General features: G+C 30.9%; 1 protein-coding gene across 1 annotated transcript; it reads right to left on the minus strand.

Annotated features, from left to right (window-relative positions):
* Nucleotides 1-11285: 11285 nt before the first annotated feature.
* On the minus strand, nucleotides 11286-11850 carry LOC120771267 (chromatin accessibility complex 16kD protein). The gene is made up of 2 exons (XM_040099187.1): nucleotides 11703-11850; nucleotides 11286-11645 (listed from the first exon to the last, which is right to left on the minus strand). Exons 1-2 carry the CDS (start codon nucleotides 11805-11807, stop codon nucleotides 11421-11423), a joined length of 330 nt encoding a protein of 109 aa, XP_039955121.1. The 5' UTR covers nucleotides 11808-11850; the 3' UTR covers nucleotides 11286-11420.
* Nucleotides 11851-12287: the final 437 nt, after the last annotated feature.

Here is a 12287-nt window from a genome sequence, read left to right on the forward strand (position 1 = left end):
GATCTGAAAAAGTTTTTTACGGATATGTATTGTGATGTCTATTATTCAAATTCCTAATATTCGAAGGTATTGGACGCCAACAGTAGGCAAGAAATGAATACAGGACACTATGTCAGTGAATAAATTCCAAAAAAATAAAAGTTGTATGTTTTGGCTGGATACAATTACAACTTCGAAATATATACTGGCCAAGAGAACAACAGCATCAATAGACTTCCTGAGGAAATTGATTTGGGATGAAGTCCCAACATAGCTTTAAGAATACTAAGGGATATTCTCCCATAAAAGAACTAAAAAGTTTTCTTTAATAATTACTATACATCTTTTGCCACCTATGCAAACGTAGAGTTTACTCACTGGGAACAGTTCGTCGGATCCGAATTCCCAATTTAAAGCTTCTAGACCAGAAATTATGATGAAGAAAGCACACGAAAAATCCCTTGAATATGCCAACGTGGATAACTTTCATATATCTGTAGTTTCCTGAAGAGATAATACAATCGTAAATTTGATTTCAAGCTACTGTGGCAAAACTCCAGAGCTAGCAGTTGAACGGTTTGATGCGAAATTTGGACGAAAAATAACGGTCGCTTGCCCAAACGTTATATCAAAGTATAACAAATACATGGAGGGTGTTGATTTGCTAGATTCTTTATAGACCGATACAAAATCAAAATACGCTCTAAGGAGTGGTATTTGCTACATATAAGTATAATCCTTATATTTTATTTCTATAGAAAGCACCAGAGAAGTGGTCCCATCACTGAAAATGAAGTACGGTTGAACCACATGGATCACTGGCCAACATGGGTGGACACTCGAATCAATTGCAAATCACCAAGTTGTGACGGATATACGTTGAATATGTTAGGTGCAAAAACGTGAAATTAATTTATGTTTCAGCAAATCAAGAAATTGTTTAAAAAAAATTTCATATAGAATAAACTGAAATTTATTGTAAAATTTATGAATTTGCTGTCCACTTTTATTCAATAAAATAAAGAGCATATCCAATCAGTAATTTCCTTGTAAATTTATAAGATTTGCTGCATGATATTGCATAACTCTGTTTACGTAACTCTGTTGCTAGAAACACGGCAATCATAAAATTTCAAATTTGTCATCTTAATCTATAAGTACATATGTATGTAAATTAACTTTCCTGGTGTGGGAAGTATTAAAAAAATATATTCCGTTCCGCTACGCGCGGTAGAAATTAAACAAAGTGTTGGTTTGAGTGACAATATATGGTGCGCTTTGATCATCAAGATGATCACTCAATACGCTTGCCGATTATACACTGATCTTTATTAGTAAAAGCACTTATATTTATATTCTTATAATTCTATGCTTATTACTAAAGATGCTTTGGCATTACATTAAGTGATGAAATGCCAGAGCATTGGATTTCCAATTATTCTCATTATCAAAACAAATAATGGAATATTGGATTTTGCTTACTTATCAAAACAAGTGATATATTGATTTGTTATTAATTAAAGTATTCTGCTGACCAAGCAGTAATACTGTGAGAAGATACAATTTGTTTACATTTATCGTTAAGTATCTGTGTGGCTGCTGCCGTTAACTCCCCCCTCTCTAAGATGAATCGTCCCCGATTCAGTATCATTTTTTGATATTTTGTAAATGCTCTCTAAAATAGCATTATATGACAATTCTTGAAATTTTAATTTTTTGCTTTGCTTATTGGTTTTATATATTTTTTTTTAATTTTAAAATCTTATAGATTATGTATATTGTTATTAATAGTACAAGTATTACAATTATGTACCAGAAAAGTGAATGATTTTTAAATTCTTTAATTCTTTCACTCAAAATATTTATGTTTTCAAATTCAAATTCTTTGTTTTTTGTTTCAATGTATTCTATAATTTCAAAGTTATTAATATGATTATTTTTTAAATAATTCCAAATTTTACAATCAATATTTTCGTAAGTTATATTATCAATATTTGTATAATTTTCAAATGTTACAAGGTAAACTCCATTTATGGCAGAGTCATCTATAGTATGATTTCCAGAGACTAATATTGCTCCTTCTTTAATTATATCTATGTCTTTATGTTTTTCTTTAATTTTTTTACATTTCCCTTTTTTATTGGACAAAATATCTGATAGGCAAGTATTTTTATTATTAATTTTACAATAAGTATTTATCATTTCTCTTTTGCAATTTTTAATATTTATATATTCTTTTTTGCATTTTGCAATTTCATTATTAATTATTAATTTACCATCTTTTTGTGGAATTGCTCTTACTTCATAATATTTGCAATCATATATAATTTTTGGATACTTAATATATATAACTATTACATCTTTATTTTGTACTATTTTAAAATTTGAAATATCTATTATATCAGTTATTGTCAATCGTCCATGTTCATTCTTAATTATACTTTTAATCTCGTCTAAATTTAAAATTGTCGGGTTCAAAATTCCTATTTTTCCTATAGCTATTGTATTAATCATATTTTGTAATTCAGTTATTAGGAATTGATTTTTCCGTTTCATTAGAATTTTAATATTTGAGTTTTCATTAATGTTATTGATTGTTTCAGTTAATTGGTTAATAATTCCAAAAATTTTAGAATTTGTTGTGTATTGTTTATTATTATTGTTAATTAATTCGTTTAATTTATTATTTTTTACTTACACTAGGTCGTCATTGTCTTGTTCTATTTCCATAGTGTACCTATTTCATTTATTCCTCTCCTATATCTTGTATCTTTAATTTGTAGTTGTTCTAATAAAGTTTCTAAGTTCTATTTCTGGATCTGTGTCTAAATCATTAATATATGCCTTGTCTTGTTCATTATTTTGTTCAAAATTTTTATATCTGAGTTTTTATTATAATAATTTGTGTCTGAACTTATAAGTTCTCTAAAGTATGTTAAATTAGTGATGTGGAAAATATCTCCGTAGTCACTATACAGGGCTACATCTCCGTCTTCTAATAATACGTAATCTTCTCTTGTGTAGTCCACAATGTCTGTCATTGTATTGGTAATTAATGTTAGAATAATTAGGGGTATCATCCTCTAAAAATATATGATTAAGATTTAATATTATCTTTATGTACTATTCTATTCCTGTAGTTAATTCTAACTTTATTCCCTAAGTCTTCTTTTACTACCTGTTTCTTGTATCTAGGATTTAGTTTATTTCTCTCTCCTGTAATCTTTTCATATATAACATCTCCGCATAAATATGTTTTATTAATTCTATTTTTATTGTGTCTTTCTAGCATCTTAGTTTGTGCTGATAAAAGTTTGTCTGGTAAAATATCATGAGAGACTTTATTATAAAGTACTGCAAATGGTTTCTCATTAGTTACCGAATGTATAGTTTTATTATATTGTTGGGCAGCTCTAAATATTGATTCTGAAAAGCTTATTAAATTATATTCTTGTTTAATACATCGTGAAATTTCAATTATTGTTGAATGTACCCTCTCAATTTGACCATTCGTGGTACTATGATTTGGGTTACAAAAAAATATTTCTATTTGAAGTCTCTGCATCAAGGACTTAAATTGTACCGTAGTGAATCCTGGTTCATTATCAATTGTTAACTTCTTTATATTAGGGAAGCTTTGTAATATTTCTAACACTTTATCTTCCAAATTAATCTTATCTTCGATTTGCTTAATAACCAAAAATTTGGAATAGCTATCTATACACGTAATGAATTTTAAAGATTGCGCATAGAATATATCCAGGTGTATCTGTACTCCTTCCTCTGTAGGTATTGGGACCTCTCCAATTGGTATTTTTATAGGATGTCTATCATATTTGTTTTTATTATATATGTCGCAATTCTTTACGTATTCTTTGAATTGTTTTCTCATTTCAGGCCAATTATATTTTTTGCAAATTTGAACCAAATTTTCTTGGTAACTTCTGTGTGCTCGTGTATGCGTTTGTTCATTTATAATTCCTTGGTCTTCTCTGTTTGTTATGTCAATTGCAAAATTTTTCGTATATACGAATTTATTAGTAAATGTTTCTCTTATTTTCGCTTGTATTTCGTAAAGATCCTATATTGAGCAATGTATTACCGTAACTACATATATTTGGTTTGATGTATTCCTTTAATATTGTGATTAAATTATCAACAGTTTCATATTCAATTAAATGTCTTATTTTTCCAAATTCTTGAATTTGCTCATGTATTGTAAACCTATTTTTAATTTGTTGTTTAATTTGGTTGAATGGTTTTTTTGTCTCGGGTATCTGATTATGATCACTACTTTCAGCTGAATGTTGAGTTACTGTGGTTGACGATTCGTAGGATAAATCATTAAGGAATTGTCGAGATAGAGCACCTGCTACCACATTTGTTTTATATTTAATTTTTGCTCTATATTCTCCAATTAAGGAATTACGTCTTTTCATTTTGGCATTTGGGTTTCTGAGACTGTAAATGTTAGCGGTTGGTGATCGGAATGAATTTCCAAATCTTAAATTCCATATAAATAATTTCTTAGATTTTTTAATGCCCATACGATAGCGTATAGTTCTTTTTCATTAGTCGCGTAATTTTTTTCTGTTGAATTTGATGTTTTAGATATAAATGTAATAGGTTTGCCCCCTTGGCTTAAGACTCCACCAATAGCTTCATTTGATGCGTCAGTTGTTAATATAAATGTGTCGTTAAAATTTGGTTGAATTTATTCAACTTGATCTACTAATATAGACTTCAATTACTCAATTGCCAAAAGTCCTTCTTGTTCCAGTCTAATTTTAATTTTTTAGACATATGTTGTGAAACTCTTCCGTTTTCACCTGATAAATGTATTGTTAATGGTTTTGCTATTTTAGCATAATTTTTAATGAACTTCCTGTAATATCCAATCATTCCTAGGAAACTTCGTAACTGTCGTAAAGTTGTTGGAACCGGAAAATTTAAAATTGTTTCAACTTTTTTTGGATCTGTCTTTATAACATTGTTTGCAACAACATATCCCAAAAATTCGACTTCTTCTTGATAGAATTTAGATTTTTGTAAAAAAAATTTCATATTTGCGTTCTTTAGTACTTCTATTATTATACTTAAATGTTTTTATGCTCCTCGAAGCTTTTTGAAAATACGATTTTATCGTCAATATAAACGTGACAAAATTTTCCAATAAAGTCCCTTAAAACATTGTTAATCGCCCTTTGAAATATACTAAGCGCGTTTTTTAAACCAAATAGCATTCTTAAAAATTCGTATTTCCCATTTACTGAAAATGCAGTTTTATTAATATCGTGTTCTTTAATATGGATCTGGTGAAAACCTGATTCCAGATCTATTGTGGAAAAATATTTTGAACTTCCTAAATTTGAAAGTATTATATTGCTATCCGTCTTCATTTACACCCTTTTTTGGTACAACCCAAATTGGTGAATTATATGCGCTCTTACTTGGCCTTATTATTTTATCTTCTATCATTTTTTTTACCTCTTCGTTTATGAAGGAATTAGCAGAAAGAGGATATGGGTATTGTTTACTCCATATAGGAGTTTCAACAATTGTCGTTATTTCCGCTTTTATATCCGTTCGAAACGGTAAATTCATATTTATTGAAGAATGTGTTTGATATATTTGATTTCTAATTTCTTCTCTTAAATTTTCAATTTCATCTTCATTTATGTCGGTATTTCCTTCGACTGGCGCTTTAGAGAACTTTTCCTCTAAAGTAATTTTGTTTACATAGTTTTCCTCTTCTATATTGCCGGTATTATCATCGGCTGGCGTTGTAGAACTTCTTTGTTCCACAATATATTTTTTATTTAATTTGCCGGTATTATCATCGGCTGGCGCTTTAGAAGTCTTTGCTTCCAAAGTAATTTCGTCCTCCTTAACAATCTTTAACTCATCCTTACTTTCTTGATGCTCATATTCGCATTCTAAGCTAAATATATCCTCCTCTTTTTCATTATTTATTATTAACTTCTTTTTTTCCAAGTTAATCACTGCATTAATGTCCTTCAAAAATTTGTATCCTATTAATAGGTCTGCTTCCAAATTTTCAATTTCGTAGAATATTTGTTTTTTACCGAATAATGTGATAATAGTATATTATCGAAAAGCCCTTAATTGTTTTTACTCTCTTTTGTATATCCAATTTATTTTTATTTTTGTATATTCCCGATTTAATATAGCAACTAGTTGCTCCTGTATCTATTAATATTTTAAAGTTTTGACCAGTAACCCTGTCATCTAGAAATATATATGGCAGAGTTAATTTTGGTCTAAAAAATGATCCTCCTTAATATTATTAATGCGCTGTGTCTTAGTCGGTGGCTGCACATTCTGTTGTGTACTTCCATGTGGCCTTTTTTTCCAAATTGTTTTGATTAAATGTTGTTGGCTTTTGCAGCATACGGTTGCGTGTATGGATGCTTGAGTCGACATCCATTGGTGTAGGTCGTGGTTGGTTATTCTGATAACCCATTCTTTGGTTGTAATTTCTTTGTGGTTGGACTTGTGGGAACCGTAAATTATTATTCAAATTACCATTATTGAATCTGTTGTTATTATTAGTATATTGCCCGTTATTATTGTTAGGTTTTGAATTGTTTTGGTTTTTTCCAAATTGTAATGCGAAGGACGCTCGCATATTGTTAGACTCTAACTCTTGTGCTTTTGCTAAAGCATTTGGTAAATCGCTTGGCGATTGAGAAAATAGTATATTAGCTAAATTTCCGTTTAGTCCCGTTATAAATGTGCGTAAAGCATCCCGCCTATTTTTAGCATTGAATTCCTTAGTTACGGCGCTATCTGATCCGTAAGTCATTATGGTTTTATTTATTAGCAAGGTTAATTTCCCATTAACCTTATTATAATATTCAATTATAGAGTAATTGCCTTGACGCAGAATACTCATTTCTTGCTCGATTATATGAGCTGGTCGCTTATCGGCGTAAGCGAAATCTAATCGTGCTAAAATAGCATCAAAATTTAGGACTGTTCCGTGGTTGGACAAGATGTCATAAGCATCGTGAGTGATTTTATTTCTTAATATAGTTAATGCAGCAAAATACCTACGGCTGCCTCTTATGTATAAGCTCATTGCGTTGTTAGCCGACTCCCTCCAGCTAACATATTTATTTTGCTTTCCCCCAAATTCTGGTAAAGATTTTATTACTTCTAGGGATTCGTCACAGCGAATCTCTGAATTTATTACTTCAGGTTTGTAATCTGTTATTGTTGTCGACTTCGTTAAGTCTTTTATTTGTCTGCGCATTTCAGATATTTCTAATCTAAGTGATGCATTCGTTGCGGCAATTAGTCTTGCGACTAAGGTCTCATTTTCGCTAGTTAGAGCCATTTTTATTTATTTTTTTTCCTAATTTTTATTTTAATTTTTATTTTTTGATCCTTTCTAGGAAAGGAGACTCTTCTATTCTGGAGGGTCTGAAGTTCAGAATCGCAGAATTGAGTTTTATTATAAACCGGAGGGTCCCCCTTGCGGTGGTGAATCGCGGTTTTTTTTTTAAATATTTTATTATTTGGCTGGTCGAGCCTTTATTTAAAATTTTTAAGATTTAATTTTGTAATTTTTTATTTTTGATCCTTTCTAGGAAAGGAGACTCTTTTATTCTGGAGGGTCTGAAGTTCAGAATCGCAGAATTGAGTTTTTGTTATAAACCGGAGGGTCCCCCTTGCGGTGGTGAATCGCGGTTTCAAAATATTTTATTACTTGGCTGGTCGAGCCTTCAATGATTCTTAATAGTTTAAACTTAATTGCTAAAATTGATTGTCTTATATATTAATGTACTAATATATTTGATAAATGTGGATAATAAAATCTTACTCCTTCTTCTCCTCGTCTCTTGTGGTGTGTTGTAATTTCCTTAGTCCTTGGTTTCCCTCGATGGCTACGCCGCTGCTTGACGTGCAATGCCTAATGATGTTTTTTTTGTTTTTTAAATATTTGTATTTTGTGATTTAAGTCACTCTTTACTTTTTTATTCACTGTTAATTTTTTAAAAAATTTGTTCTTATTTATTCTGCGATTGTCACAACACAACAAGCAATGAAGTTTTTGCTCACTTTACTTCAAGTTTGGTTTGGCTTTTCTCCCTATTCTTGGGATACTTGTTTTTTCTTTTTAATTTTTAATGCGTTATTCACATATGTACTACCTCTCGCACGAGGTTTATGCACGTTTACCGGTTAGTGTTCACTAATCGCGACCGTTATGGTTCTAGGGATACATTTCTCTCCCTTTATACGACGAACACGTGCCTTAACGTTGGGCGCCAATTAACTTTCCTGGTGTGGGAAGTATTAAAAAAATATATTCCGTTCCGCTACGCGCGGTAGAAATTAAACAAAGTGTTGGTTTGAGTGACAATATATGGTGCGCTTTGATCATCAAGATGATCACTCAATACGCTTGCCGATTATACACTGATCTTTATTAGTAAAAGCACTTATATTTATATTCTTATAATTCTATGCTTATTACTAAAGATGCTTTGGCATTACATTAAGTGATGAAATGCCAGAGCATTGGATTTCCAATTATTCTCATTATCAAAACAAATAATGGAATATTGGATTTTGCTTACTTATCAAAACAAGTGATATATTGATTTCTTATTAATTAAAGTATTCTGCTGACCAAGCAGTAATACTGTGAGAAGATACAATTTGTTTACATTTATCGTTAAGTATCTGTGTGGCTGCTGCCGTTAACTTGTATATAAAAATCAATGTCACTTTCTTTGTAATTTCATCACTCATAAACGGCTGAACCGATTTGGCTGATTTTTTTTTTTTTTTTGTTGTATTTGTTATTATTAGGAGAAGGTTCTTATGTAAGAAAAAATTACGAAAGTTGCCGGAAAACCCCTAAAAACAGCCCTTTTCTTTTTCCCATACAAACGTTTTATTTTGTATGTATATACATAGTATGTATCTTCATGAAATCAGAAGTTGTTCGCTGTGGATCTGGAAAGGGTGAGATATAAAAAAAACCATATACTTTTCATAAGGAAAAGTCGAAAAATTGGAAATTTCCAAAAAGTGACTTTTTTTCAATATTTTGATTTGTAAATTATTTGAATCGTTCAATTTCGGTTGCTTGCTTTTTTATTCCGGCTATTTAAAAGAATAATTATTGAAAATTATTCAGTGAAAACTTTATGTGTGTTTCAAACGAAGTGATCATATAAGAAATTATTTTAAAGAAAATGCCGGCACGTCCAAAATCAAACACAGGTGTTCGGGGCGTGTTGTCACAAAGTGCAGTGCGACGTCCACGAAATAGATTTGAAGAAGCTCATCATGCAATAAATCCAGCAAGACCTACGCGAATACGACGTCGTGTTTTGGAAGATATGTTCCTTGCTGCATTTGATTACGACCCTTCAATCGACTATAATGTACATGGATATATTGGAATGATGGATGTTATATGCCCACATGGTGAAGCGGCTAAATTCTCGGGTGAAACGGCTGGAATGTGTTGCGCTAACGGGAAAGTAAAATTTCCGGAATTTGAACCGCCTACTGAAACATTACCATTAATACAACTCAAAAATACAAAAATTATATTTCAAATAAGCATTTTTTCAAAATTTGAATATTTCATTTCTTCAAAAAAAAAAAAAAACAATAAAAAAACCTCACTTCTATATATCTATATATGTATGTATATAAAAGAAAGTTGTTGTTAGTTACACCATTTATAACTGAAGAAGAGCTAAGCCGATTTGGCTGAAAATTGGTGGGAGGTAGCTTAGAACCAGTGTAAGGACATTTGTTCAAAACTCATATTTGCAGGAATCATTTGAATATATGCCTACAATTTTATACAGATTCTTCTTCAAAAATAATACAATTTCTAAGTATGTATTTGTAATAGTAGAAAGGAACTGCAACTAAATACACAGTTCAATGGATTATAACTGGCTCAGTAATCAGTCCTTGAGTATGTATTATACAACATGCATTCAAAAAGACTGATGTCATAACCTTTCCATCCGACTTTTCCGTCTTTCCACGCCTAAGAACCGGTTCATCATATGCAGTTCACTAGAATGACAGTCGACACACACCGACGCAAAAATTCGGTTTTATTACGATTAAAGAGCGCTTAAATACTTCTCAGAATCAGTTATTCGTTGTTTTCATTGGATTATGAACTTGTGAGGCACCCACTTTGCACATTGCTTTCGAATCTTTAGAGCATCTTTGTCCTCGGTGCTCAATTCGCCTGTTTCCAGCTTAGAAAATATCTTTTCAACGGTGGATCTCCCTGAGCCCAAATTCAACAGTATTTTCCATCCAAAAGCAATGCTTTATTAACAACCGAAATGCTTTATGATCCATTTTTTTGTAAACTAACACAAGTTGCTTCACAAAAATGCTATATCGCATTAACAAATAGTTATTATCCAACTAATAGAAATCATATAGATGGTAATAGTAGTATTATCTATGTATGAAGTGAAGCGTGGACGGGTCCTCTAGTTTAATTTAAAAATACGATTCAAAAAATTGTTTATTCTCACGGAAATTAAATCATGCAACGAAGGGTTAAAGTAGCTCGGCCTTATACACAGGAACCACCACAACCAATTTAAGATATTTTGAAGGGCAAACATATAAAACATTATTTCGTTGAAATAATGAACTTCTGTACTGACATATAAGGTTGAACGGCAGGTATATGATTTAATCGGTAGTATCTTCCATTTGCAAAGAATAATTTATGAATTATACTCTTTATTACTTAGTCACAAAAGTTTACCATATACGTATAGCATAAATATAAATTCAGAAAACTCAGGCGAAATAATTCAGCATTATATTAAGTCAAAGGACCTAGTCATACAGTGACTTATTACAAATGCAGCCAGCTAAAACATTAAATTACATTAGCCATTACGACCCGGGGCAATATCTCTTGACTTTTGTAAAGGGGGGAATATGGTTCAAGTCAGATTGTTTTAACATTACATTTGTACAGGAATTTGTTTGGTCAATACTGTGTTGAGTTTATCTCCTGTCAGCTTTGTGTAGGATTATCTCGGTACTGCGTATGTTATCCGAAATACAGAAAATCTATATAATTTTAAGTTTTGACCTAATAACACAATAAGTCATAGTCGTCATTATGGATTTGCGATTTTTCACGTTAGGAAAATCAATTGGAACCAGAACTGATAGTAACCGAACAATGTAAAATCAAAATTCAAATCTTCGTAAAGCATCGACTATGACAACCACTAATATTATCTAGAGGAATTGAATTAAAAAAGCAATTGAATGACATTCCGAGTATAAAAGTATAATTACATATCTGCCGGTATATTAATTATAAAACTACACTGTCTCTTATTATACATTTATAAATTAAATATTAAAAATATTTTCATCCTTATTCAGCTTCAGCGAAATTACTTGATCTGTCTTTCATCCTCACTCTCTGATGATGAGTTTCCATCTCCCAATTCCAGTATATTTTTGAAATCTTTAACTTTAATTTTGGCCGGAACAATTTGCAACAAGAATTCTAAATTCTTCTCTTTTTGCACATATTGCGATAAATGTTTATATTTAAGTGTGTTATCATCCTTCACTCTACCATAAGCTTCCTCTGTTAGTTTTTGTATGAACATTTCCTATATACCAAACACGATTAAACAGTAATAACAAAAAAAGTGTATGCGGTAACTTACCGTAGATTTCGTCATAAGGAAAAGTACTTCATTTGTTATTTGCCCAGTATTCAAGGAACTCTTCATAATTGTCCTAATGCGGCTTAATGGGAGTTCTGTATCCATGATTTCTACTTTACACACAACCTTTACCGCCAATAATATATTCACAAATAATAATAACTGTTTGACACTACATTTGTCAACTAACTGATGTAGCCGGACTCTGCAAATTATTCCTTAAAATATTAAAGCCTGCAAGGCACCTATCGGTTAAATAGCGGGTTACTTTTTTGTTGAGAACTTTCTCAACAACGCTAACAAAAATGTTTGTTAAAGTTTCTTATAAAGCTTAGTACGCAGCTCTCAAGAAACGTAAAAACTTCATATAAAAAAACGCTTAAGAAATGATCAACAAACTTTCCTGCGATAAATTTACTTGTGCTAGTACGCAGCTCTCAAGAAATCTAGTACTAATTTTTGATACTTTTTTCAGTAAAATGTGAATATGGCAAACCTGGTTTTGCGAAGAAACATGAAATCAACAATTGTTTCTTGAAGGAAATTCGAAGTAATCGTCAAATTCATCCTAAATTAGTTGAAATC

The sequence above is a fragment of the Bactrocera tryoni genome, chromosome 3 (assembly GCF_016617805.1).
Source record: "Bactrocera tryoni isolate S06 chromosome 3, CSIRO_BtryS06_freeze2, whole genome shotgun sequence".
In the NCBI taxonomy this organism is placed as follows: domain Eukaryota; kingdom Metazoa; phylum Arthropoda; class Insecta; order Diptera; family Tephritidae; genus Bactrocera; species Bactrocera tryoni.

Bases quoted from the DNA above. Each gene is read 5' to 3' on its own strand.
- LOC120771267 (XM_040099187.1), bottom strand. From the start codon at position 11,807: ATGGATACAGAACTCCCATTAAGCCGCATTAGGACAATTATGAAGAGT. The intron at 11,646-11,702 runs GTAAGTTACCGC...TTTGGTATATAG, and splicing joins TCCTTATGACGAAATCTACG to GAAATGTTCATACAAAAACT.